Here is a 27,110-nt window from a genome sequence, read left to right on the forward strand (position 1 = left end):
CTACTTGTACAAAGTAACATAACAATGTAAAATATATATCTTAATGGTAGGCTATGAATAGATATCAATAATGTACAAAAGTGTATCATGCAATCCCACATATAAATTTATTATAGTTTACTAGAACTGGAATTTACTATAACAGAAGTTTTAACAATGGCTCTCACGATGAGATGTAAATGATGTGCAAGTCTTGCTTGGTTGTCTGATGGTAAGTTAACACACAAGGTCTGTAAATAAAGTAATGAGACTGGTTCAGAAAAAATTTTTATTTACAATCCAGTTATACATGGACTCTACACTTTCAAAATGGTTTCCTTGGGAAGCCGCATAATGCTTCAAACGGTTTTCCAACTCTTCATAACAGTGTTGGGACTCAGAAACTGGAATATGTTTCAGGTGGTTGGTTACATTTTTTTAATGTCTTCTGCTGTTCCAAGATGGTGTCCTTTTAGATGTTTTTTTTTAAAGTTGAGAACAGGAAAACATTGCAGACACTCAAGTCAGGTGAATAAGGTGGTTGAAGAACTACAGGAATGTCAAAAACATTAATTGAGAGTATAGTGTGACAAGGTGCATTGTCATGATGCAGTTGTCTTTGATGGCTGGTCTTGTGCAGGCAACTCTTTTTCACTGTCTTTCAAGAATTTGTCGGTAAATATATTGATTTACAGTCTGTCCTGTAGGCAAAAACTCCTTATGGACAATGGCATTATTATCAAAGAAACAAACTAGCATGGTTTTGATTTTTGATTTGCTCATTTTTGCTTTTTTGGGATGTGCGCCATTCCTTGCTCTGGTGTTTTGTTTCTGGGTTAAACTCAAATATCCAAGATTCATCACCATTTTTTAGAAAATCAGGATTCTTTTCAATTTCCTCTAGAAGATTGCGGCACACTTCCACCCTATTGTTTTTTTGTTTAACAGTGAGGTTTTTTGGGACCAATTTTGCACACACATTTTTCATGTCCAATTCATTTGTCAAAATTTGATGGACTGTGGTATGGTTCATTCAGTTGTTCTGCAATCATTCTGACACTTAATTGCCAGTCGTACCATATCAAGTCACTGATTCGCTCAACATTATCATCACTTGTTGATATTAACGGTCTTCCAGAGCGTGGATCGTCCGCGACTGATTCCCAGCCATCTGAAAATGCTTTAAACCACCTAAAAACTTGGGCTCGTGACAGAGCGTCATCTCCATACGCCCTTTTCAATTTTGAAAAAGTTTCAGTAGCATTCTCACCAAGTTCTATACAAAACTTGATTGCACAATGTTGCTCATAATTAGTATCGCTCATTTTTGTAATGCACAACAAAAACTCATTTCACGAAAAGTTTGTTTACATCTCATGTGGCAGCAATACTCTAAATATATTAATACCTAATGGAAATCAGCTGTTCATATAACCATATGCTTATTAGTAACTTTACTGTATTGCCACTTTGGTTGCCAAAAAAAACTAGTCTTATTACTTTATTTACAGACCCGTATTAAAGTTTCATTCATGTAAAAATATAACAGGTATGTTGTATTAAATAAATACTATAAAAATATAAATATAATATTTGTCACATAAATACAAGTATTTATGTGATAAAATTTCTTAGATTATTTTAAAAATAAAATTAACATATAATGCTTTATTTAATATTACAGCATAATTATTTAGGACATACATTGTTATTGTAAGTGTAACTTTGTGCAGTAATATACATAAGCTGTTTTTATATTCTGATACTCGACCTGAGCTAGCTGGTGTACCTGATTTAAGGATAATTGTCCTGCTTGTAAAGCTGCTATTGCAGCTTGTACACTGGCAGCAGCTGGTCCTCCATTAGTGGATGTAACCTGGCTGCTAACACCTGAGCTTGGTGAACTTGATGCACCATTTGTTGTTTGTCTTTGTGATACTTCAGTTACCTGCAGAAAATAAAAACTATAAATTACAATTTAATGAATAAAATAAAATTCCAAGCGCACTTTAAACTAGTAATTTATTTATTTTTTTATTACAATTTAAAAATTAATTACTTAAGAGTTTAATGCAGTTCACTAAATATATTTTTTTTTATTAGGAGGATTATTTTTTTGTATAACTCTTCATATTATTATAAAACAGTATAAATTTTAATAGGAAAAACACAATATTTTTTATATCAAACAACACTTCATAAATAGAGTAATTAAGAATCTTCATATGTAAAAAAAAAAAAGGAAGTCATCACATGACTTCCTTATACGCACATTAAATTACATATATTTTTTATTACATGTTTTCATATTCTTTTTATTGTTGAATTATTATTTATTGTAATATTTTTTAAATCAGAGGTTAATAATTTAATAAACCAATATATTTAAATTTAAAAAAAAGTTACAAAAAAGGAAATGAAGTCAGATTCGAACCAATGCGCCTTCCCCTTGTAAGATCCAAGTATTTCATTAATTAAAATTTTATCGGGCTATAACTCTGGAACTAATGAAAATAAGTACCACTTATGACATATCATTGAAAAGCTCTCAATGAGAGCTTATTACTGTAGTTAAGAAAAAGTCCAAAATCCAAAAATTTGGATTTTGGTCTTTTTTGGAGATTTTTGGTCCAGTCGATTGCAATCAAAAGGGAAGGTGCACAACTAGATGTTACAACAGTTCTAAATCCAAAATTTCAACATTCTACGACTAATCAATTTTGACTTATACGAGATACATATGTATGTACATACATGTACAAATGTATAGACGTCACGCCGAAACTAGTCAAAATGGAATCAGAGATGGTCAAAATGGATATTTCTGTTGAAATCTGAAAACAGGGATTTTTCGCGATTACAATACTTCCTTGTACTCCGTACAAGCTGAAAGTATATCAAGGTTCAGAATAAATTGATATTAATTTTTTTAATTAATTAATTTTCCTAATAAATAAAAGGGTAGAGACCAATTTTAGTCAAGCTGGAATGCGAGCTGGTTCTTCACAAATGGACATAATGGTATTGGAAAAAATAAGAATGCAGGTGCAAAATCAGATCAGTACCTGAGATAAAGTAATAAGAAAGTGGAGAATGCAAATTTACTGCAAATATTGAGAAACGTAAGAACATTGTACTGAGAAAAGATAAAGTTGGGAGAGAGAGAAAATACAAGGAAGAGAGCAAGAGAGATAGATAGAGGTTAGTAGTAAAATTTCTAATGATGTAAAGGTAAATAGGTAAATTATTAAACTAGGTGAAGGTTTTTATCAAGGTATAAAGAGCTTGATTGGAATAAGAAAGTAAAAACTCAATATATAAAAATTTATATAGAAGATTTACTTTGCACCTACAATTTTATATGGGACAGATATATAGATGGAAGTAAGTAGGATTCAGATTAGCAAAATGAAATCCCTATAGAACATGCTGGGAAAAACAAGAAGGGATAGGATGAAAAGTGAATTGAGGGTGATACTTGGGATTTGGAGACTGAAAATGTAACGAGAGTAAACCAAACTGAGATGGTCTGATAATATGAATAGAATGAAAATTTCAAAATCTATCTCTAGCTTTCTTTTATGGAAGTAAATAAAAAGCAGCCAAGAGACAAAATAAGGAAGAGATGGCTAGTTGGAAAATGTTTTGAGATATTACAGGGTATGATGAGTTTCTTGAGTAGAAATTATGGAGAAGCAGGCAAAATTTGAGTCTGTTCGTTTGCACCCAAACTCAGAATTAATTTTTATGAGAAAGAATAAATGTATTCATTCATTCTTTATACATTTGTAAGAAAGTTTGAAAGCTGTAGATCAGACACAATTGGTGTCAAGTGTATTTCATAATAAAATGTACTCAAATTATATGAAGAATTATAATAATGATAACAATAATAAACAAAAGTTATTACTTTAAAATAATAATAATTTAAAATATGTTGTGTAACTTATTAAATAATGTATAAGAATTAGATAACAAAAGTAGGTATTAAAATTAACTGGGATATATGTACGTATATGTGATTACCTTATAAAATGTTTCTTGGACAAAAAATAGGGATGAAGGGATGTGAATGGTCAGTAAAGCATATAGTAGTAATAACAGCAGAACAGAAAGAAGATGAAGTTACCCATGGTTTTGGCCCTGGATCAGTATGCTGATGTGAGCAGCATGGAAATCAGGTAGGGTATTGTGAATGATAAAGTCTCAGATTATGCGAGTCCAGACCCAATTCAATACCGATGTAAATCGTTTACGTTCTCCACAGAATCATTGTGAGTGAGAGAGCTTAAAGGAAATTCAAATTGATACTTTCCAACGATTCCTATATAATATTATTCTATTTTGAAAAAATTGACAAATGTAAAATGAGAAAGCATATTTACCATATGCTAAAAAACAAATAGCAGTTTCAACTATATTTTATTTACTTCAAAATGTTAAAAAATATATTCTGAATCTTAAAATTTTATTGCAAATACATGCAAATTGTAAATTATATTATTAAAACTCTCTAACTTTCTTTTTCAGGTGACAATTTTATACAACAGTGGAAATAATATCCAACAAATTTATATAAATACTTTTATAGCTCTATCAGAAATAAATATTATTACAGCTGTATCTTTCTAATTTATATAATAATGTATTACAACCACTTTTGCAACATACACACATTCACAATCGCCAGTTTGAGGTAGTCTATCCTATTGCTTGGTGTAGTCCATATTAAGTCTTACTGCTATATTTAGCTGTAATTTTTTTTTACACTCTCTCCAATATTGATTTACTACCGAGATGATATTACAAAAATAATTCCACGTTTATCAGTTACTTACCATTAAATGTACACATTAACATTTAATAATACAAACAATTCTTCGTCTGTATTAATTTTATTTTAGTATTACCTTGAAAGATGTAATACGAAAAATTATCAACTTAATAAAAGTAATGAATACACATTATTTAATTAAGAGTTTAAAATATATATATAATTATGAATTATTATTGAATGAATGAAAGGAATTTAATGGCAAATCATTTTACCCATTACCCAGCATATATATGCAACGCCTTGTAAATAAAATTAAAAATGATAGATATGTAAAACAATTGCTAGATCTGATTATGCAGTCATAATATTCATTCTATCCTCCATATTATCATAGTTAAAATTGAATAAAATTCTGCATGATGCATAGCATATGCATGATATGAAAATATCGATCACACACATAGTATGTGATAAAATTAAATTCAAACTTGTTAAATAGAGAAAATTTTCTTTCACAATACCACAAAAATGCTTCAGTAATAACAAAATCTAAAATGTAGACTTAAATAAGCTAAAAAAAAATTAAACATAAAAACAAAATAAATATGAACATATTAGAATTATATTTAGAAAAATGTATTATTACAAACACAAATAAACAATGGTATGAAATCAAAGAATATGAAAAACAATCTCAAAACATAAAAGATATGATAAAAACTTATTCAAATTATGTCACAGTGGATAGTGAATTGATGAAAGAGTAGAAAGCAACAGAGAAGATCTTCAGTAATGTGGATAAAAAGTGATTGGTACAAATATCAAAACTAAATAATTACTAAATAGGTTTTTGATGACTTAATTCTTTAGTTATCATGTATATGCTTAAATGAAAAAATTTAGAAGTCTTAAATGTAATAAAAGTACTTACAGAAACAATTTTTTCTTGGTGAACAAATCATATTTAATGCTCTGGTACTGAACATTCTTACCAAAACATTTATGCTATTCATCAAGAACAAGTCACTGCTATAGAAATAAGTGATTTATTTTGTATTTGTGAAAGATGAAAATATTTTTTTTTCAACAAAAATGTTATTAAAAGGATTGATTGCTACAAATTACAAAACTACAAAGTAGTAAATTAAAAACTAAAAAAATTCTAGAATATCAATGCAATATTTAACTTTGCATAATCTACTTGTATGTTTCGCATTATATTAGACGTGTATTTGTTTGATGCTTGAATTGTCAAGTATTTATAACATAAATAACATTTATAATAAATATATATAATATGTATATATATATATATATATATATATATATATATATATATATATATATATATATATTTATTTATTTATTTTTATTTTTTTGGCAGAAACAAATAAACATTTATTTTATTATCTGGAATTATTTGTATATAAAGATAAATTTACTGTATAAATCTTTCAATGATTTTTTTTAGTTGAAAATATTTAATTTTTTGCATTACATTTAATGTATTTAACAATACATGCTTAAATAATTCTCATTAACCATTATTTAAGTGTAATTTTTTTACTAATGTTATTTATATTGTGTCTACATTTTTGTTTAAATCTTGTTTCATATGCTTATTATATTTATACTAATATGGAATTTAACTACTTGTAATAGAAAAACAAGAGATCTTGTGATGAAAAAAAAAACAATTCACATTCTTAATTTTAGCTATTCATAACTGGTTTTATTAATTTTTTTGAAGTATTAAGACAAAGTCAGATGACAGCAAATCAGAGTCTGAAATTTTATAGGTTGACATAGTCTCAATGCTCCTATTGTTACAATTAATTAGTTATGTAGAATATGAAGGAATTACTTCATAGGTTTTTATGATCTATTTAAATTAGTTTTATTGAAATGGAAATTAAATGTGTGTATGAATCACACAATGTCAGAAATTGTGGTAAGGTTTAATTAAAAAAGATTAAGATATATTGTATTTTCTCCTTAGCTATATTTTTTAGGTAAAAATTTCAATTTAAGCCATTATTAAAACAGAAGAATGAGTATAATTGAAACTTCAAAAGCAACTGATGATAAACTAAAAAATGATAATATGCTTGATAAGAACAAAACTATTCATAATTTGCATTCCATTAATTTAAATTAAAATAATGCCACATTTTTCTATGGTTTTAGTTTGAAATACTGAAAGTTTGCAATTATAGATCAGAATAGTATATATTATGAAACCATTCTTATTGGGTGACAAGTAGTTTGCTTAATAATATCTGAAGTTGATGTCTTCCTACAACCTCTTTTTAGTCATAATTAAATAAAAAACTGATGAGTATAATTTTTTAAATTTAACTTTTTTATAATAAAAAGCAAATAATATTTGTTTTAAATATTTAAAAGAAAATATCACACATGACCTCAAAGAAAAAATAAACTGGAAAGAAAGAACACAAAAGCTCAATTATGCACAAAATACCACCAAAACAAAAAACGCATTTCAATAGATACCAAACTTAGACATTACTAATCTTTAACCAGACCTATAATATCATATTGAAGCGAAACACTCTTCAAACCAAGATCCAACATTTCCTACTCAGCAGAGATGTAAAGAATAGAAAGAAGAATTCTAAGAACATGCATAAATAAAAGACGACTTACTGATGGGGGAGAATGGAGACTCATACCAAACCAAGAGGTAGATAAAGATGTAGAATCAGCTCTAGACTCACAGCTCACAGCTCTAGTCTACTTTAGAAAGAAAAGAATCTCCTTCTTTGGACACATAATAAGAATACAATCGAATAAGCTCATCAGGAAACTGGTTGAGAAATACTGGAAAATGTCCAAAACAATGACCTGGATAACCAAAATTAAACAAGATATGCAAGAACTAGAAATCAAAATAGAAGATTTACAAAACAAAACTGACAGTATAAAAATACTAAAAGAATCAAATTCCAGATTTAAAATTAAAGAAAAGAAAACAACAAGGGTTTGTTCAGAAGAACTCAAAAAAAGCAAGATCTGACAAAATTAAGTATTGGGAAGCAATCAAGAAAAAAAGAAAAAGAAAAGACGAACCAGAGTTGACTAAAGTGGTCCACTGTGACCGCAAAATCCTCAAAAAAACAAAAAAAAAACAAATAAAATTAAAATTAAGTATTCTACTAACTAAATTAAGAGCTCCTCTTTCTGAATCAACAGAGTCAAGCATTTCACTGCTTCCACTTTCACTGGCAGCATCATCATCATCAACATCTTCAGCGAGATCCAGTAGTTCTGTCTGTTCTCTTTTTGGCTGTCTTTCTTGTTCTAAATCCTGTTCACCATTAACAGCATCATCTGAAAAATATTAAAGAAATAATTTATCTGCTTCAAACTGTTTACCACTATTTATGAACATAAAATATTCATTAAGTATTTTAATTAAATGATTGTAAATGACTTGATATGAGATATAAGTCATTACCAAACATTTTATTAGAGCAAATTATTCTATTTAGGCTTTTTAAAGAAAAACAAAGCCCACTGAAATCAGGTTGATGTGATATCATCATTCTGTTGCCCATAGAGAAGTGAATAGATTAGTAGGGGCTGGAGTAAATATTATTATGCCTAGAGAAAACAACACAGCAAGTACTTAATTGCTTTACGTCCATGATAGCTATCAGAATTAGCTACACTTCAAATAAAACCAAGAAATATTTATCTAACAAAAAATATGATGAAATTTCAATGCAGAGATTATAGAATGTTTAAATTTAGCTCCACACGAATGACATACATTATTTGATTCAAGGAGATCACTAGATGGATCTGGTTTTACGTAAAATCTATGGGATGTACTTAACAGAGTTTATCATAATCGCAAATTCTTACTTCACAAATGGAGAAGGAAAGAAAATTCAAATTGTTGTAGTAAAGAATATCACAGCTTAAGACATGTAACAATAATTCTATTTAAAGAATTCACAAGAACAACACATCTTCATTTTAGTTTTTGTGATTGCAAAGAATGATCAGTTTATATAAATATACTTTCTTATTTTCTGCAATATTTTAACTTTTGCAAAAAACACAATTTAATCAAGCTAACATGTTAAAAAATGTTTTTGATTGAATCTTAAATGTGTTCTCAACCATTATCTAATCAAAATTGTATTTTTCTTAATTGAATTCAGTACATGTATTCTAATACATCAAGAGCTAATAATAATAATAATAATAATAATAATATGCCTTCTTTTACCGGAAATAATGCATTATATAACACCATTTTCATGCAGTGAGGGAAAAGATTCACGCATTTCAATATATTCATTTTTGTTAACAGGAGACCTAAGGAGGGCTAAATGTTTTGATAGAATTGAATGTTTTTTTATATAATAATGAAGTCAGAACACGTTTTGCAGAAGAGTGATCTGTATAATATAATATTTTTATTATTTTTACCTTTAATTGGAAGATTTTTGAGAACAAGGGATTGATCACTAGATTACAAATTTCTATAAAATTTAGTATTAATTATTTTTAGAAAACCAGAGAATCAGATTCTAGAGGTAACTGGATGTACTCTAAACAGTTTTCTTGTAAACACTGGAGACATATTACAATCTAAATGAACTGAGTTTGTTGATATGAAATACTATAAATTTTTATACAGTCATTCATATTTTGTTATAAGAATATTAGCAAGAAAAGCGGATGGTGCTAGCATATTGTATTTTCTTTAATTTTCTCTTTGTTAAGTTAATTTTCTTGATAAATTTAATTTAGATGTTGTAGTAATAAAAAATAATTACTACATTAGTATGACACGAAATATTTACCTTACATGGGTGCAATACCTTGAAACACAAGATGATGCACGAAGATTCTGGATTCCCCCCTGCCCAAAAGCACCTCCTGGGGTTGTGTAGTGCTTGAATGCAGATCTGGCCCCGGGAAGAGGAGTTGGTGAGGTGGTTAGGTTTAGTCGATAGGGCACAGGTATATAAACACAATTTAATAACAACTAGCAGAACCTGTTGCAAGTCTGACACTTTGTCAGTAAATGGGATTCCCCCTCATCAGAAAAAAAAAATTACCTTGAAACACACAAGTAATAAAAAAAGTTGGATATAGAAATTTGTTAGTTATCTTTCTCACGGGATGCAACTACACATTCAGTAATTAATAAATTAATTACTTAATGAAATATTATAAGTAAAAATTAATTATTGTAAAATTAGCTGTAATTACAAATAATTATGCATGTTTTTTATATTTAATTTTGTTATTATGCACTTAACAATTTCATAACCAATTATTACTTTTCAGACAGAACATAAAAAGGGAACCAAATTGTATTCTCTGTTAGACAGAATGCATTAGGGGAGCCTTTATCATGTAAAAAGAATTATATGGCTGACCTGGATTCGAACCCATGACCTCTGGATGAAAGAGGCTACTTCTCCAACTACATGGACTCATAATTTTCTTTTATTATTTAAAAATGAATGAAGTAAGATAAAGCAGTCATCTAAAGCCAATTTATGAAAAAATTTTAAAAATAAACAAAGAGAAATTTTAATAAGCTAAAGAGGGTGCCACTATTTTCTAAAAATCACGTGAATAATTTAGAAAACAAAATTGTGAAAATTCAATTTCCGTAAATAAAACGATTTATACAAAATACTTTTCGATAGTTTTAGATTATATGGACAATTCTTTACTCCCGACGGCTGACAGCCAGTCAGATTGATTTGTTTTACGTTTTTCAACCAGAAACTGCGTTTTTTATCCTCAATACCTTTGGAACGATTGACCGAGTTCAGTGCGGTTTTTCGAAATTATTTTTTACTTAAGTAATGTTTTTAGCTGTTTAAATAAATGAAATTGCGTATTGGTTTTGAATTAATATAAAATTGAATTTTGACGAGAGTTCCATGTGACAATACGGTGACTAGAATTTATCATTAGAAAGCTATCTATCACAAGCGTAAACCAATTAAATATGTAATTAAAATTTTTGCTGATACGGGATTTTAATAATTTTTTTTTATTTAGGACCACTAAAGAATTGAAAATTTTCAAAATTTAATAATTTTATACTTAAAATTTTTTTTTTTTTTTATGTAAATACACCTCTACACATAGCGTCTGAGAGCAATTTAAAAAAAAAAAATATTGTAAAATAATAGTTTTTACATTAAAAAAAAAACAAAATTACATTTAAAATTTTACTAAAACGGTTCATATGATTTTAAATGTTAATTTTTAAGCAGATCAGTAATGTTTAACTTGTACTTTTAATATTTCCAGGCAATTTTTATAAAATTTCTGCAAAAAGAATAATTCTTTTATATATTCAAAAACAAAAATAATCGAAACAAAAGATAGGTCTCAAAGAACACGTGTGTATAAATATTCTATCAAATATGACTTCAAGTAAAGTACTCCTGAAACATTATTAATCAGAAGTAATTATTTATTTATATTAAATTGATATTTTAAAAATTACTTTTAGTGATTCCAAGGATAGAAGCCACTCTACCAAGTTGTGACTAAAACTTTGCTGAACTTGGCTTGACTTAGTTGTGACTAAAACTTCCTGAGAAGTTTTAATTCTAATTAAAACTGGGAAAGCGCGTTTGACCTTCTATTAGTATAAACTTTTTTTTTTTTTTTTTTAATGGTTTGCAAGCTGAAGATGTATTTTAACAAAAAATTTTCAGGAAAGGAGATAAACACAAACAAAAACTGAAACATAAACATAAAAATTGAAAATTGACTGATAAAGGAAAACAGTCAAATCAGATCAGTTGTAATTTTTTATGTTTGTTTCAAAACCAACTTAATATATATATATATATTAATATCACTCTTTTGAGTAATAAATAACATATGGTAGCAAGAGGAACACCGAATAATTTAAGTTTTTTTTCCTTTTTAGACTCCGGTACCACCGTTAGGTATTGCTTCAGATGATGAGATGGGATGACTATTTTTGTAGTGTGTAGAAATGCCATGCCTGACCGTGATTCAATCCCGGGGCCTCCAGATGAAAGGCCGAGATGTTACCACTCGCGCCACGGAGTGTAATTTAACTTATATAATGTAAATGATAACTTGATACAATATAATTATAAAATTAATGTCTAACGTTGTTCGGAAGTTATATATAACAAAAATATATTAAAAATATATCCTTAAAATCACTATTACAAGATCTTCTTTACTTTTCCAGCAAATATAGCTAAAATAGCTGTATTAAAAGGGAGTATCGCTTTTTTTGCATATCTTTAGATTTTAGGGTGCAAACAGTTTATCTAGACCAAAAAACATATGTACGTAGTACGTGTCGCACTGCTTTTGGGCTTATATCTCAGGATTGCCCAAACCGATTTTCTTCAAATTCGGTTCAAATATTTGTATATATGGGATGTTGATCATGTTAATTTTTTCAAAATTCGTTAAAGGGGAATCTCAGTAAAAAAACACTTTTCATTTTCTTCAGAGGCATTTGAGAGAAAACTTTATTAAAGCAATTTTTTCCTTTAATCCATACATAAAAAATTCAAAAAAATCACATCTACCTCTACATACATATTTTTTATTGATATATATGTTTTTTGTTCTTTTGTTATTTCTCCCTTTGGTTTAAATATTTTAAAAATAATTTTTGAAAGTTTATACTTCATATATAGATCTATCAAGAAATGTCTACAATTTTTAAAAATTATAGACATATAATTTAAAATTCAGAAAAAGATTTTTCTTTTTTTCTTTTAGCCTTTATTGAAGGAATATTATTAGATTTACAAAAACTCGCTTCAGCAAATTCGTTAAGCTTAACCTAGATTGAATATTTTTATAAACATTTTTATTTTTCGTTTGTTAAGGATCACTCTTTTGTAAATAAATTTTTCTAAATTTTTCGCACTGGGTAAGAAACCAATAAAAAATTATTTGAAATTTGGGGATTTTGATGCTTACTTTGGTAATCATCATAATCGATAAAAAAAATTCCCCCTTGATGTTTAGGCTCTCAAATTTAAAAAAATAAATGGGGAAAGGTTTTGTTTATTTTTCGATTTCAACTTTTACAAAGCCAGTTTTGGTGAATACTGGCGTTATTAAAGAATCTGTTAATACGAAAAAATTGTTCAACAAAATATAATGACTTTTTAAAGCTATTTTATTTTACAATTTCGTAAAAGTTTTTGCAATTTTATTTTACTATTTTTTTACAGATTTATTGAGTTTTTGTTTTACTAATTTTTTACGATTTGTAAAATAAAATATGACCACTGCCGGACGTAGTCAAGAAAATCGTGCAATACTTTACTAGCTTTTTTTTTAATTATAAATAATAAAAATTACTGAATTTTAATAATGATTAATTCCAGTTAAAAAATTCAGGGTTAACTACCTTAATTAAAAATAGTAATTAAAAAATAACCACCTCACTAAAAATGAATATATAAAACACAGTATAAATTATTAAATTATTTATAACTAATTAGTCATTTTAATAATTTATACATAAAATATATTTAAAAATTATTATTATTTACGTTTAAACCTATATATATTTATATACATAAAATGAATGAAGGTTAAAACCAAATTAAAAATAAATATTTATTAATTTTATTATTGTAATATTTCTATTATCTTAAATAATAATATAAATAAAATGGCAGTAATATTAAATCTGAATAATAAATAATACACATTAATGTATAATTTTGTGCTTAGGGTAATGTATACTTGAATTTACGTACGGACATGCGCACATTATTGTTGAATTAACATATATATGTATAATATTATAATGTATTTATTATCCATATGATTATACATTCAATTATGAATAACAATAATAATTTATTTGACCTTCATGTTCAGGAAACGTATAAACAGATGAAAGAAAACTGCACAGTTTGAGTTATTCATAAATAAATAGTATGTATGCATAATGAATTAATGATTTTTTTTTCTTTTAAGTAAAGGTAAATTTAGTTATGCATTATAATCATGGTTACAATAATATTTACCTACGAATAAACAATTAAATTTTGAAAAATAATAATAAAAAAAAATACTTTTATAAATCGAGTGGCACCGATTATTAAAAAGAAAAAAAATCATTATACACGTACATGGTGATTATAAATTTCATCAGGTGAATTTATTATTAAAATGCTCTAATCTACTATTACTTTGTGAAGAGTTATTTGTGACTATCGGAACAATTTCTAAGCAGTTTCATTTTTCTCTAAAAACGCACAAAAACTGTAGATGTGCTAAATAAAAAATAATATTACTTTCCCTTCTAGTGCTATAGCAGCTCTAGAAGGAAAAGTATTATAATCGGTCCAATTTGGGTATAAGCGGTTTTCACCGGATCTTGACGTTTTGGCACCTAAGCAACTCAAAAAAAAAAAAAAAACGGATAGAAATTTTCTGGATGTTAATGTTAGTGTTCAGTGTTGCCTCTAAATCACCTTATATCTCCAGAACTACTCGATCCATTTTGATCAAACTTGGTCAGATTACTTCTACATATCGGGCATTGATGCCATTAAGTTTTCAACTTAAAAGGTCAACTGCAGAGCAAATTTCGCCTAATTAAGGTCATATTTTTCTTAAGCAAATTTGTTAACAATTAAAAAATAACAATATTTTAAACAAAAAAACTTTTGAAAAATCGCACCCCCACCCCAAAAAATGCTCTAAACTACTGCTATGTTGTTACGTCACAGGTGAGCGGTAGAATTAAATAAATGAATAATATTTAAAGTGTAAAAAAGTAACTCGGTCTGGCTGGGTTCTCGAACTCGATCGACCGGTTTACTCGGTACCTGTGCGTTAAGCCTCACAGCTATAACATTCTACTGGCCGTATAAGCAAAATTTGTTCTATGTAAGTTGTGAAATTATAATAGTTAGTGCCGACCGTCATCGCTAGTACCGCCACACCGCGAATTAAATACGGTATGGGCGCGTGTTTTATTTAGAATCATTGAATTAAACAAACGAAAAAAATATTATATTTAAATAAAATGATAAATATTTTTAATTAAATTGTGGCTGTATGAGTGTGTAAGCCGTGCATCAGAAAGAACCTGCGTACCCACCGGGTTGGTCTGTCTAATAGTGAACGTGTCTTCGCAAATCAACTGATTACGAAGTCGAGAGTTCCAACGTTCAAATCCTAGTAAAGGCAGTTTCTTTTATATGGATCGTGGTGTTCTTTGGTGGCTGGGTTTTTCAATTAACTGCACATCTCAGAAATGGTCGACCTGAGACTGTACAAGACTACACTTCACTTACACTCATATATCATCCTCATTTATCCTCTGAAGTAATACCTGACGATGATTCCTGGAGGCTAAACAGGAAAAAAAGAAGAAAGAACCTGCGGGATGAGAAAGTCAAACAATAGTGTTGTCTGTTTTGTTTTTTTTTACTAAAAATTGTAATGAAACATTCCTTCCTAACAAAAAAGAAAAAAAAATGCACTCACAAATATATATAAATTTTAAGTTATTATTTTTCTAAAATATTTTAATTCTTTTGTAATATTAAACATTTTGTTTCGTTTAATACCAAGTTAAAATCTCCCCCCCCCTAATTCTTATATGACTTTTTTTAATAAACTTCGAAATTCTTACGTTTTGTCATTTAGTTTTTGTAGACTTTATTTACTTCTTTACTCAAAATCAAATTCAGTAAGCTTTTTTTTTAAACTTTTAAGTATTTATTATCCATTTAATAAAGTTATTTTATTTCAAACATAAAATAATATGTTTTTCAACCCAAATCTGAAAAGATTTATCCCAAATTTCTTAAAATCTATTAAAAATATAGACAGTTCTGAGATCTATTTTTTCTTTTAAATTTTTAAGTTATATTTCGTATAACACCACTAAATTTATCCCTTTAACTAAACATTTATGTGAACTTTCTTTTTTATTTTCATCAGTAGAATATGTCCTGTTAAAGTTTGTTAAATTCTTCGTAGAGCACTCTGTATAAATAATAAGCAAACTAAAAATCTCTAACAAAAATTCAGTGAAATGTTAATATATTTTGGTGTATTACAAAAAATCCATGGGTCAAAGGTTTCGATCGTGAGTGTAATAAGTGAAGTAATGATAGCATTACTGATTTTCGCGAAGAGTTGGAATCCCGGTCAGGTTTAGCATTCACTACTCATAGTTTAAAACATTTAGACTAATATAACAGAACAATTAAGTGACTGTAATTGGGCTTTGATATTTCACTGTCGATATGAATAATGAAATAACCATTACTCTATTCATAATATATATATTGAAACGGATTTTTCTCTCTCAGTCTAAAAGTGTTTTGCATTTCCAGCTAGTATTCTTTATTTAAAAAAAACCTGTTTTATGATAAATAACTATTTGTTACCATCAAGCCAAAAAAAATTTCTACTAAAATGAAAAATTCTAATTGATATCCGACATTTTCAAAGTTGCAGGCTTAATAATAATTTTTTTAAAGAAATTGTTTATGTAATTATATTTTCATCCTAACATTACAATCTAAAGATGGTATGTTTGTTTGTTTTGTTATTTTGCGTATTTTTTATGCTCATTTATTTTCATTACAGTTATTCCAAGTTTCACATGACACCACACGCGCACACACACACACCAAATATATATATATAATTTATATATATATAATATTATATAGTTTCAAAACCGATACAAACTTTACCATATATATATATATTATATATATATATAAGTTTGTGTCGGTCCTGTTCGTTTGCAACAGCATCATCGAGAACCAACCGACCAATTGGTTTCAAATTTTCAGGATATATTTGCGTTATCTAAGGGAAGATTTTGAATCATAGATCGAAACCCTAGCCCCCTTGGGGTGAATTTGTGATTTTTCTTCTTGGACGACGATCTAATACCGTTTTTGATTTTCGTTTTTCATTGTAAAAATAATACACTATGCGTTTTATAATATATATAATTTTCAGCTTTCTACCTTGACCCCTTCTCAAAATATAGGGTATTCTAAGATAATAGAAAGAAGAACCGGAAGGAATACGTTCATCTACAGCAGGAGCGTGTCAGAGCTTCTATGTCAAGAACGAGAAAAACGCTGGAGGAAAGAGAGCTTTTAAGCTTTAATTCTCACACCTATGAAGATAACGAACACAGCAAGGAACCAGGGAGAGGAGCCCTTTGTCTCGTGTATATGTATATATATAAAATGAAAAAAAAATTATAAAAGTTAAAAATTTGGATTTACCCACGGACAATAGGTAAATTCCGGTTAAAAAGCTAAAACAATAAAAAATTATTAAAAATATTTAGTTTGAAGGTCCTGCAAGGTCCTTTGTTTTGAAGGTTCTACAAACATTTCCGGCTTTTATTCTTCCTCTTCTTTCATACTAAATAATTTATTCACTCTTTTCATAGATTTTCTAAAATTATTAAAGATTAACTTTGGAATTATTTGTAGTCAAATTTTCTTTTATTTTTAATTATTAATCATAATATTTTTTAAATTAGAGGTAGATTCCGAAAAAATCCTTTTAATTTATATTTTGTGATGTTAATTAATAAATGAAACAATTGCGATAAATTACTACGCTGATTAATAACTATGGGAGTTAAAAAGAAAGATAACCCGATATTCTAACTAAAAAAAAAACCTTCGAGATTTCAACGGCAGTACAATCTATCCGTATGAGATGGAGTTAGGACAGGGATCACGAGCTACTGCTGTACTGAAGGGGGGAATTCAAACATAAATTAGAGTAGTTACAATAATATGACTCTCTGCCCTTTTAACGGAAGAATAGTTACGAGAAATAAGTGGGGGTAGGAATGAACGGAACAGCTTAAGTACATTTTAATACAAATACAACTAAATAAAAGGAAATGATAATAATAAAAAAATGCTAAGATGGAAGGGTTAGGGTGACTGGTGGGTTTAGACGAGCGGCGATATGTGGCACGCGTAGTACCGGCACACACTGAATTACAGAAGGCACAACCCCTTGACATTGTTAACTGTAAGGGTAGTTGTGTGTGTGATGGTGGCGCGGGGATGAAGCGGTATAGATGAGAAGAGAGAGGGGGAGCACGGGTTATCCATCACTAAGACAGTCGTCCCTGGAGGCCCCCTCAGCGCTATCAGACTCCCTCTCCATCTAACAACCGCTTAACTGCAGCTTGATGTTTGATACTTGCTTCTGTATCGCCTAACACCTCCTTTCGTTCTACAATAACTAAACTATATTTAATCTGTCTTACGTATCTCCATCCAAATACTTGTATTAATAACTTTAAGTTTTAAAATGATATGATGGATCATTTTGGAAAAGCGTAGAATTTTACAAAATCTAGTGAAGATTTTGTTTCTAATTGTAAAACTATATTTAAGAATATTAGTATTCCTATAACCAAAAGATCTTGATTATATACATAATAAATAACTTATGTATTAAGTATGTATTTGGTGAGTTCATTTTGGTTTGAATCGCTCTGATACTCATTCCTTAAGTTTACGAACTGCCTCAAAACATTTCATTAAAAACTAAAAGTAGAATATCAAAATTACTAAAACGTTGATTAAAGTAAAAGGAAAACAGTCATAAAATATAAAAATAAATTTAATTTTCTTAACATTTGGCACCGTTGGTATTGATATAATCCGTATAAACAATATATTTCCACTTGCCAACAATTTTTTTAATGTATTATCCAAGCGCTTTCAGAGTCATTTCTCCATTATCAGGGATTATTTAAAACTATGAATTAGTATCCGTGTATATAGTTATTCATTTTAATTGTAATCATACATAATATAACATTATATGCACGGATACAAATTCATAGTTTTAAATAATCCCTGATGATGGAGAAATGACTCTGAAAGCGCTTGGGTAATACATTAGAAAAATTGTTGGTAAGTGGAAATATATTGTTTATACAAAAATAAATTCATAATCAATCATAATTCGTTGGATCACTTAAAAAAATTTTAATTTTACTAATAAAAAAAAATTACTTTCAAACCAAAGTATTTACATTTAAAGTGTTTAAAATAAATTACTAAAAGCGGAAAACTATTTTCCTTATACTTCTAATTTCCTTGAAAATATTCCTCTTAGTATTCCAAGAAGTAATCTGATCTCATTATATTATATAGCATCTTTAATGGGAGTATTTCTAAAATATTTATTTTAAACAGTATTTTATGTTTCTCCCCTGAAATTGTTAAGGTCTTCATCTCACTATAAGTGATTTTGAAAACTAAAGTATCATTTTAATTTTTATTTAGTTAATTATTTCTTAACTTGATTGATAGTTTTATTCATTTTTTAAAAATAATAGTGTAATAAGTTTTGATTCAAAAAGATTTCGAAAATATAAGTTTACATTTGGAGATGAGAACTCTGATAAAAACTTATTAAATTATTGGATTTTTATTTGTAGTATTTAGGTTGCAATATGTTCAACTAGTGAACAATAAGCAACTACCTTTCATGTCCCAACGATATGAGAATGACATGTAAATGTAAATATGACATGTAAATGTAAATGAGATGTGGTCTTTTACAGACTCAGGGTGACCATTCCTTACCCATCAGGTTAATATAGTAGTGAACGCGTCTTCGCAAATCAGCTGATTTGGAAGTCGAGAGTTCCAGCGTTCAATTTTTAATAAAGTCAGTTATTTTTATATGGATTTGAATACTAGATCGTGGATACCGGTGTTCTTTTGTGGTTGGGTTTCAATTAACCGCACATCTCAGAAATGGTCGACCTGAGACTGTACAAGATTATATTTTACTTACACTCATACATATCATCATCTAAAGTAATACCTGACTGTAATTCCCGGAGGCTAAACAGGAAAAAGGAAGGTCAATCATTCCTAAGATGTGTGGTTAGTTGAACTCCAACCATCAAGGTATACCAGTATCCACTATCTAGTATTGAAATTTGTAAAAAATCAACCAAAGTTTACTACGATTTGAACCTCAAAACCTTCGACTTCGAAAATCAGCTGTTAAACAATTGATTTTGCGGCGACAAGTTTAACCACTAAACCAGCCCAGGTGGGTTAATAAATTATGAAGAGAAAATCTATATTTTAGAAAAAAAAGATTTTATTTTTAGAAATTACATAATTACGAGGAATAAAATAGTTAATTCTCTGTCGCAATCATTAAATTTAAAATTATAAAATAAAATAATAATCCAAATTATTGAATATCTTACGACAAAAATTTCATCTTAAACGAATTTACTTTGTTTCAAGGTTCAAATACCCAAAAAAATTGTCTGAATTCACTTATTTCTCTGCTCAATATTGACAACGATTTTGGTAGACCTCCAAAGACAATTTAAAGTTTACGGTTTCTTTTTTATTTTAATAAAAATCGATGTTCAATAAATCAAACATTTGTTTAATAAAATTTCTATTTAGTGATTGAAAAATCAAGTTATAAACAAGTATGGTTATCCGATTATATATATATTTCTTTTAAATAGGAACTAGTGAATTATTATAATAATACATTATAAATACATTAAATAAATACATTATAAATAAATAATCAGTACTGTTGAGAGATTGTAAATTATATAAAAAATTATTAATTTCGTTTACATATATTTTATCCACTCGTATTTGGATTAAAAGAGAAATTTTTTGATAATCAAAATTGATCAGAAAATCCTGTAAAAATGTCTGAATTATTTAATAATCAAACCTGTGATTAAAAAAATTAAAAATTTTGCTGATTATTCTACGCTTATCAATTGGCTAACTAAATAAACAAAATGTTATTTAATAAAGTTAAAGGACGATAACATTAAAATAATATTTTAATAACAGTTAAAAGAATATATATATATATATTTAATACACTAATCTTTTTAGTAAATGTATTTTTTTTATGCAATCATCATTTCTCAATTGTGTGACTCAATTGATCAGATCGACTCAAGTCATTCGTTCATAAAATGGCTGCTGATCTATCAAGGGGTGAGATGGCGTGGATTGCCCGCATGCCCCTATGTATCCCAAAGTTCAGTAATTGCTATTCTCGCTTCATTGACCAAGACACTACTATTTTTTTTTCCAATAATAGTGTGTGTATTTGTATGGAAATTGAAAGTACCAGTTTATTCTTTTCTACAATCAGATAATTCTGCAATCAGTTAGATAATTTTTTTTTTATATTACATTGTCGAATTATGAAGTAAAATAAAATTCAAACCGATTAGACCGATAAAAAAAGAAGTGATTCTTTATTGTTGAATTTATTTTGGATGAATATTTTTAATGTGGATTATATATCTGTTAACAAAGTGCTTATGAAAGTTCATATTTCTAAAAAAAAGTTTTAAACGTTTTCTTAGTAATTTTTTAAAACTTAATTGAGTTAATTAAATTAAGCCCTCAGATATTCATTATCTAATTAATTTAAAAAAGTAGCCTTTTAATTTTAAGATAAAATATACTTCTTATTTTAGATTAAAAAAAAATTAAAACATTAACTTTATTATAACGGAAAAATATTTAACTATAATCAATACATATAATAAAATGTTAACTAGACTTTTACAATCAAGAAGTTCGTTAGAACTTTGCCGGTAAGAGTCCGCAGAACCGGACGACGGTGAAGTCAAGGAACTATGTTTACAGTTCTAAACAAGACCTAACCTAAAAGTAAAATGAAAATATAAAGCATGATAACTTTATATTTCAGTTCAATTAGATCTGTAATAAAGAATACTTTTAAAAAAAATACCTCGAATTTTGTTAGACAACGTTATTTTCTTCCATTTGATGAACCGCGGGACTCGGATATGTAACTATTTCCTCAAAAATGTGGGTTTACAAATCGCGCCGCTAGGTAGCAGTACTTGATAGAACTAGATAGTGTACAAAAACTTGATAATGTACTTGAAATAATAAGATTTAAAAGAGAATATACGACAGCTTGTTTTAATAGTAAATGCTCTTACGTAAATGAAAGTACTACAGTAGAAATATTTTTCTTTAATTCCCATTATTTCATTAAAAAAAATTATAAAAGTATTAGTTTACAAAAGAGTATAGCTGCTAATAAAACACGAAAAACACCAACAGTAGGAAAATGTGGCAACAAAACGTTTTTACATAAAACAGAAATAAATTCGATTGGTAAAATTTTTATTCTGCAATTAGAACAATTTGAACTAATTAGTAGAGAAATAAAAAACTCATTTAATAATAATATAAAACGTGTGTCCACGGATTAGATAAAAATCGAGGGTTACACTTACAAAGTAATAAGTGCAGTATTACTTCACGGATCATCGATTCGTGAAGTAATACTGCAATTAGATACTGAAGTAGATACCAATTATTTTCAGATTCAATATTGAACCACACGCTTGGACAACTCAAATCTTTTTTTATTTTTAAGGCAAACAATCGAATTGTAACGTAACCCGTTGTGGAATCATCATGCGGTCAACCTCACGTTGTCCTTATGACGTCAGTCTTGGCATGTTTATTATTGAAATAAAAAACCAAATTATTCTATTAATAAAAAATCCAGTATCATTAGATTAGCGGGTACGAAAATAAAATTATATTAGTATATGCCGATCTTTTAAATGAAATGATGTGGCGTCATTTACCGTTCGTCCAAAAGATACTTAGGTCTAATATCAGATAACCATGGCATTTTCACACATACAAAAAAATATTCTTACAATATTCCATGAACTACAAGCTTATGTAAATTAAATCACTAAACAGGAAAATTAAAAAAAAAAACTACAACAAATTCAAAAAAAACAGCCGATATCTACAGGAGTTTAGACTTTTTGCTTAAACGTAGTTACTTGACAGTTTGGAAATCTATGTTATTGTACTTTATATTATATTATACTATATTATACTTTACATATTTTTTATATTATTTATTTATATTATTACTTTATATTCTATTGTACTTTAGAAACATAAAAAAGACGTATATTTTGTTTAATGAAGAAATCTATGAGAAAATATTAAATTCCGTACTAAATATTACCAAGCGTAGTAGCATGGAATAATTGATATTGGTTACCTCTCTTTTTCTGTTTAGCCTCCGGAACCACCGTAAGGTATTACTTCAGAGGATGAATGAGGATGATATGTATGAATATAAATGAAGTGTAGTCTTGTACAGTCTCAGGTCGACCATTGCTGAGATGTGTGGTTAACTGAAACCCAACCACTAAAACAACAGCGGTATCGACGATGTAATATTCAAATCCGTATAAAAGTAACTAGGATTTGAACCTTAGATCTCTCGACTTCGAAATCAGTTGATTTGCGATGATGAGTTTACCATTAGACTAAGCCGGTGGATTATTATTGAATACCTCAGAGATATGCTCGTTGTGATGGACCGGAGGAGAAACAGGTCGGACAAGATAAGAAATGAATATATTTGTGAATCTTTCCAAGCCACGCTGATACAATACAAATTTAAGTAATACCTCCTGCGCTATTATGGCTATGTCATGCGTCAAGATGATGACTATATGGCAAGAATGGTTTTCTGTCAAAACAACCCGTGGTTATCATTCTACATCCTACACTAGAATTATAAAAAGATATACGGTGACGATGGAATACGTCCTAAAATTGTTAAAAATACGGCAGAATGGCGTAAGAGAACTAGGACAATCGACCCGAAATGAAATTCTATAAGGACAGGGCAAAGAAAAAAAGAGGAATATTTGGTATTGGATATTTATTTTCCTTCAACAAGGCAATGTTTTTTTCAGGAATGATCTGCATCTAATGTCATTTAATATAAAACTGTTCGTTTTAAAATAATAAAAGGTAAAAAAATGTTGATATTTTCTGATGTTTTTTAGTTTAGTTTCTTATAAAATAATACCAGAAAAGAAAGAATTAGATTAAATAAAAAAAAAAAAAAAAAAAAAAAAAAAAAAAAAAAAAAACTAGAGTTCATACTCATATAACTTTTAGAAGTATTTTGAAGACTCCCAGGACTCGATACCACCGCCAATAATTTTTTTCTGCTTTAAAAATAACATTTAAAACAAAGGCTAAAAAATATCGAAAAAGTAAAAAATACAACGAAGAAAGATTTAAAGAAGGTAAGAAGATGAAGTAAGAGGGAAAATATATAACTGGAATATTGGTAGGGATAAACTTTAAATCTTTCAGACAAAATGTACAAGAACTGATGATGGTGTAAAAACAGAGTTGAAATAGAGAGAAGAAAAAAAGAAGACCAAAGACGAGTGTTCCAATTGAAAGTCGGTTTGCATCTGCATGGGGTCGGAGGGGCGTTAATCGAATTTAGGGTGAATCGTGATTTGAATATTGCGGCCCAATCATCCTAACCAATGCCTAACATCGCACTCGACCACCCCTTCCATATACACTACATGTTTTACAACCCCTTTTCCATCAACTAGCCATCCCTTTTTTTCTTGTACCTCCCACCATTTGCTCTGAATAAAAAATAAAACATGCATAAGAAATCTGCTGTTAACTTTGATATGAATTGAACCTAGACGTTACTTCACAAACGTTTTAATATTAAATAAGTAATCTTATTTTCTAAATATATGTTTTGCGACCAACAGATATAAGAAGATTTTACGTTGAAGAAGATTACGTTGCTAATGAGATAATAAGAATGATAATAAGAATGATAATAAGAATGAGATAATAAGAAGATTACGTTGCTAATGAGTGGACCAAACTTTCCAAACTTTGTTTACCGTGAATTTACTTCATTTACGGAATTACTCATGTATACGAAAAACGATTCGGTATTACGTAAAAGTCAACTGTAAAATAAAAATAAAAATTAACTTTCCCATTATAATTTTTCAAAATTAAATAATATGTAATTAATATATAAGAGCCTATGTAATTAATATTAATGTATAAAGTCTGATTTTACAGTTTACGACTTATGATTCGTGTTAAAGATTTAATTTAAACCCATTCATCAATGAAAAGTCTAGTAAGACTTTCCCGAACAAACATTATTTTTATTATTATTATAATTTACCAATAATTATCTCTACTTACACCTACAGTAGTTAATGTAATTTATTTATTTCGTGTTTGGTGGTTTTATGGTCTATTCTATTTTTTTTATTTTTTTTTATATTTTTTTTTTATTAAATAAAATCTAATTGTATGGTTTTAAAAGTAAGATTCGTAAAATAGAAACACTCAAAGACTGACAGCTGATGTTTACAATAAGAAATTCTTAAGCTGTAAATTTACACTACAAAACAGTAATTTGCCTAGAATCGTTATATGCAAGCGAGTGTTTAGGAAATTTTAATTAAGAAATCTTTAAAAGAAGGAAAAAAAATCATAAGCAAGATTTTCCAAAGCAAGATCCAAAAGAACAGAGGAAGATTATAAACTAAAATCTAACAAAGAAATTTACCAATAAATAAAAGATTTAGAAACGGAACTGTGGAAAAGAAGAATGATGTTTTTGGCCGTATTTATACAATGAATGACAATATATTTATAAAAAAATTTTTTTTAACTTTTACTAATACAGAAAAACAAAAATAGTGTGGCACCGAAAAAATTAAATACTTAGAAAACCCAAATAAAATTTGGAAAAAATAATAACAGTGTAGATTTTTGAAAAGCAACTGAGAATTTCAAACCAGATGAAAAATAGCTGTAGAAAATATACAGAAGAACAAAAACAAGCACTCTCGGAAAGAATTATAAACTACTAAAAACAATTGAAAAATATGAAAAAAGATAAATCTTATATTAGTGCATTTCAACTAATCTGATAGCTACAAAATTTTTATTTGGTCGGCCATTTTCAGATGAATCCGACGACCGATTGCGGCCATTCGAGTATTTTTGTAATCCTCTAACGATGCTTAATTCGAATCCAAAATCAAAATCCAAGGCAAAAAATGTTCACTCACATACATACATGTTGAATTCAATAACGAACTGCTCGTTCGATGATAATCTAGTGATTACTAATAAACTACCCTTTATCAAATTATTTATTCAAAGTTCATGAAGATTGTTAAGAAAACAAAATAAAAATAGCCAAAGCATAGAAAACTAAAATATTACGTAATTCTAAGAAATCGTCTTATTACACTCTGTTTGAACTTATAAATTCGATAAACAAGGAACTAAAAGCAATAATGTAATTAAAAAATGAAGGGTCTCAAAGTAGAAGCTCTAATGGATCATTATCATTAAATAAAAGAAAGATAAAGAAATTAAGACCGATCTTATAAAATTCATTAAAGAATTAAAAATAATAATTATTTTCCAATTATACTTCAAATCTTAATTTTTGAAGTCTGCCGAAAATTAAAAACAAATTAACTTACGTTTTCCTAATAACTAAATTTTGATTTGGCGTTGACATCGAAATTAAAAAAAATTAAAACATCTTAGTACAAATTTTTGTTAAGACTATTTTTTTAATTTGTTTTATTTTTTCTTAAAATTCGTAATTAGCTTTTTAAACCTCTTCCATGAAAGTTTAAAATATATCCGAAACCCCTCGAAGAACTGAACTCAAAATTATGGAATCGCTTCCGTTAGAACACCTTATATTCAAGAATTATTTACTCGTATTTCTTTGAAATAAAGACGCTCATACACAGATTACATCTGTTAATTTATTTTAGTTAAACAACATAAGAATACTAAACGCGAAGAAAAAACAGAAAAGTAATAAAAATTAAAAATGACTTTCCGATACGTAAAAATCTGATGTGGACAACACATGACTTTCTTGTACTCCTGTTAAATTACATTTACAAATTTTTTTAAAATTAAAAGTACATAAAATTTTATTTCATTGAAAATGTTTGATATTTTTTAATATTTTATTTTAGTAAATTTTTTTTACAATCAGATATTAATAATTATTAATAAATCAATATATATAAATTAAAAAAACAAAAAAAAACAAATTAAATAAAAGGAGGTGAAGTCTGATTCGAACCGATGTGCCTTCCCCTTGTAAGATCCAAATATTTCATTAATTAAAATTTTATTTGGCTATCACTCTGGAATCAATGAAAATAATACCACTTATGATACATCTTTGAAAAGCTCTTATGAGGGCTTATTACTGTAGTTAAGAAAAAGTAAAAAATCAAAATTTTTTGGGTTTTTTGGAATTTTCTGTACAGTTTCGGTTCAGTTGGTTGCAATCAAAGGAAAGCTGCACAACTCGATGTTACAACACTCCTAAATCCAAAATGTCAATATGCTACGGCTAATCGTTTTTGATTTATGCGAGATACATATGT

The 27,110-nt window shown here is 27.9% G+C and overlaps 1 protein-coding gene across 1 annotated transcript in view; it reads right to left on the reverse strand.

The window, feature by feature from the left end:
- The window catches only part of LOC142326906 (uncharacterized), a 249,229-nt gene that overhangs the window by 14,295 nt on the left and 207,824 nt on the right, over positions 1–27,110 (reverse strand). Inside the window, exons 5-6 of the mRNA XM_075369637.1 lie at positions 7,938–8,107; positions 1,769–1,927 (exon numbers count right to left, since the gene is read on the reverse strand). Of these exons, the coding sequence (XP_075225752.1) occupies positions 1,769–1,927; positions 7,938–8,107 (329 nt within the window). The remainder of the gene's footprint in view (positions 1–1,768; positions 1,928–7,937; positions 8,108–27,110) is intronic.

This window comes from Lycorma delicatula, chromosome 6, assembly GCF_047948215.1.
Source record: "Lycorma delicatula isolate Av1 chromosome 6, ASM4794821v1, whole genome shotgun sequence".
In the NCBI taxonomy this organism is placed as follows: domain Eukaryota; kingdom Metazoa; phylum Arthropoda; class Insecta; order Hemiptera; family Fulgoridae; genus Lycorma; species Lycorma delicatula.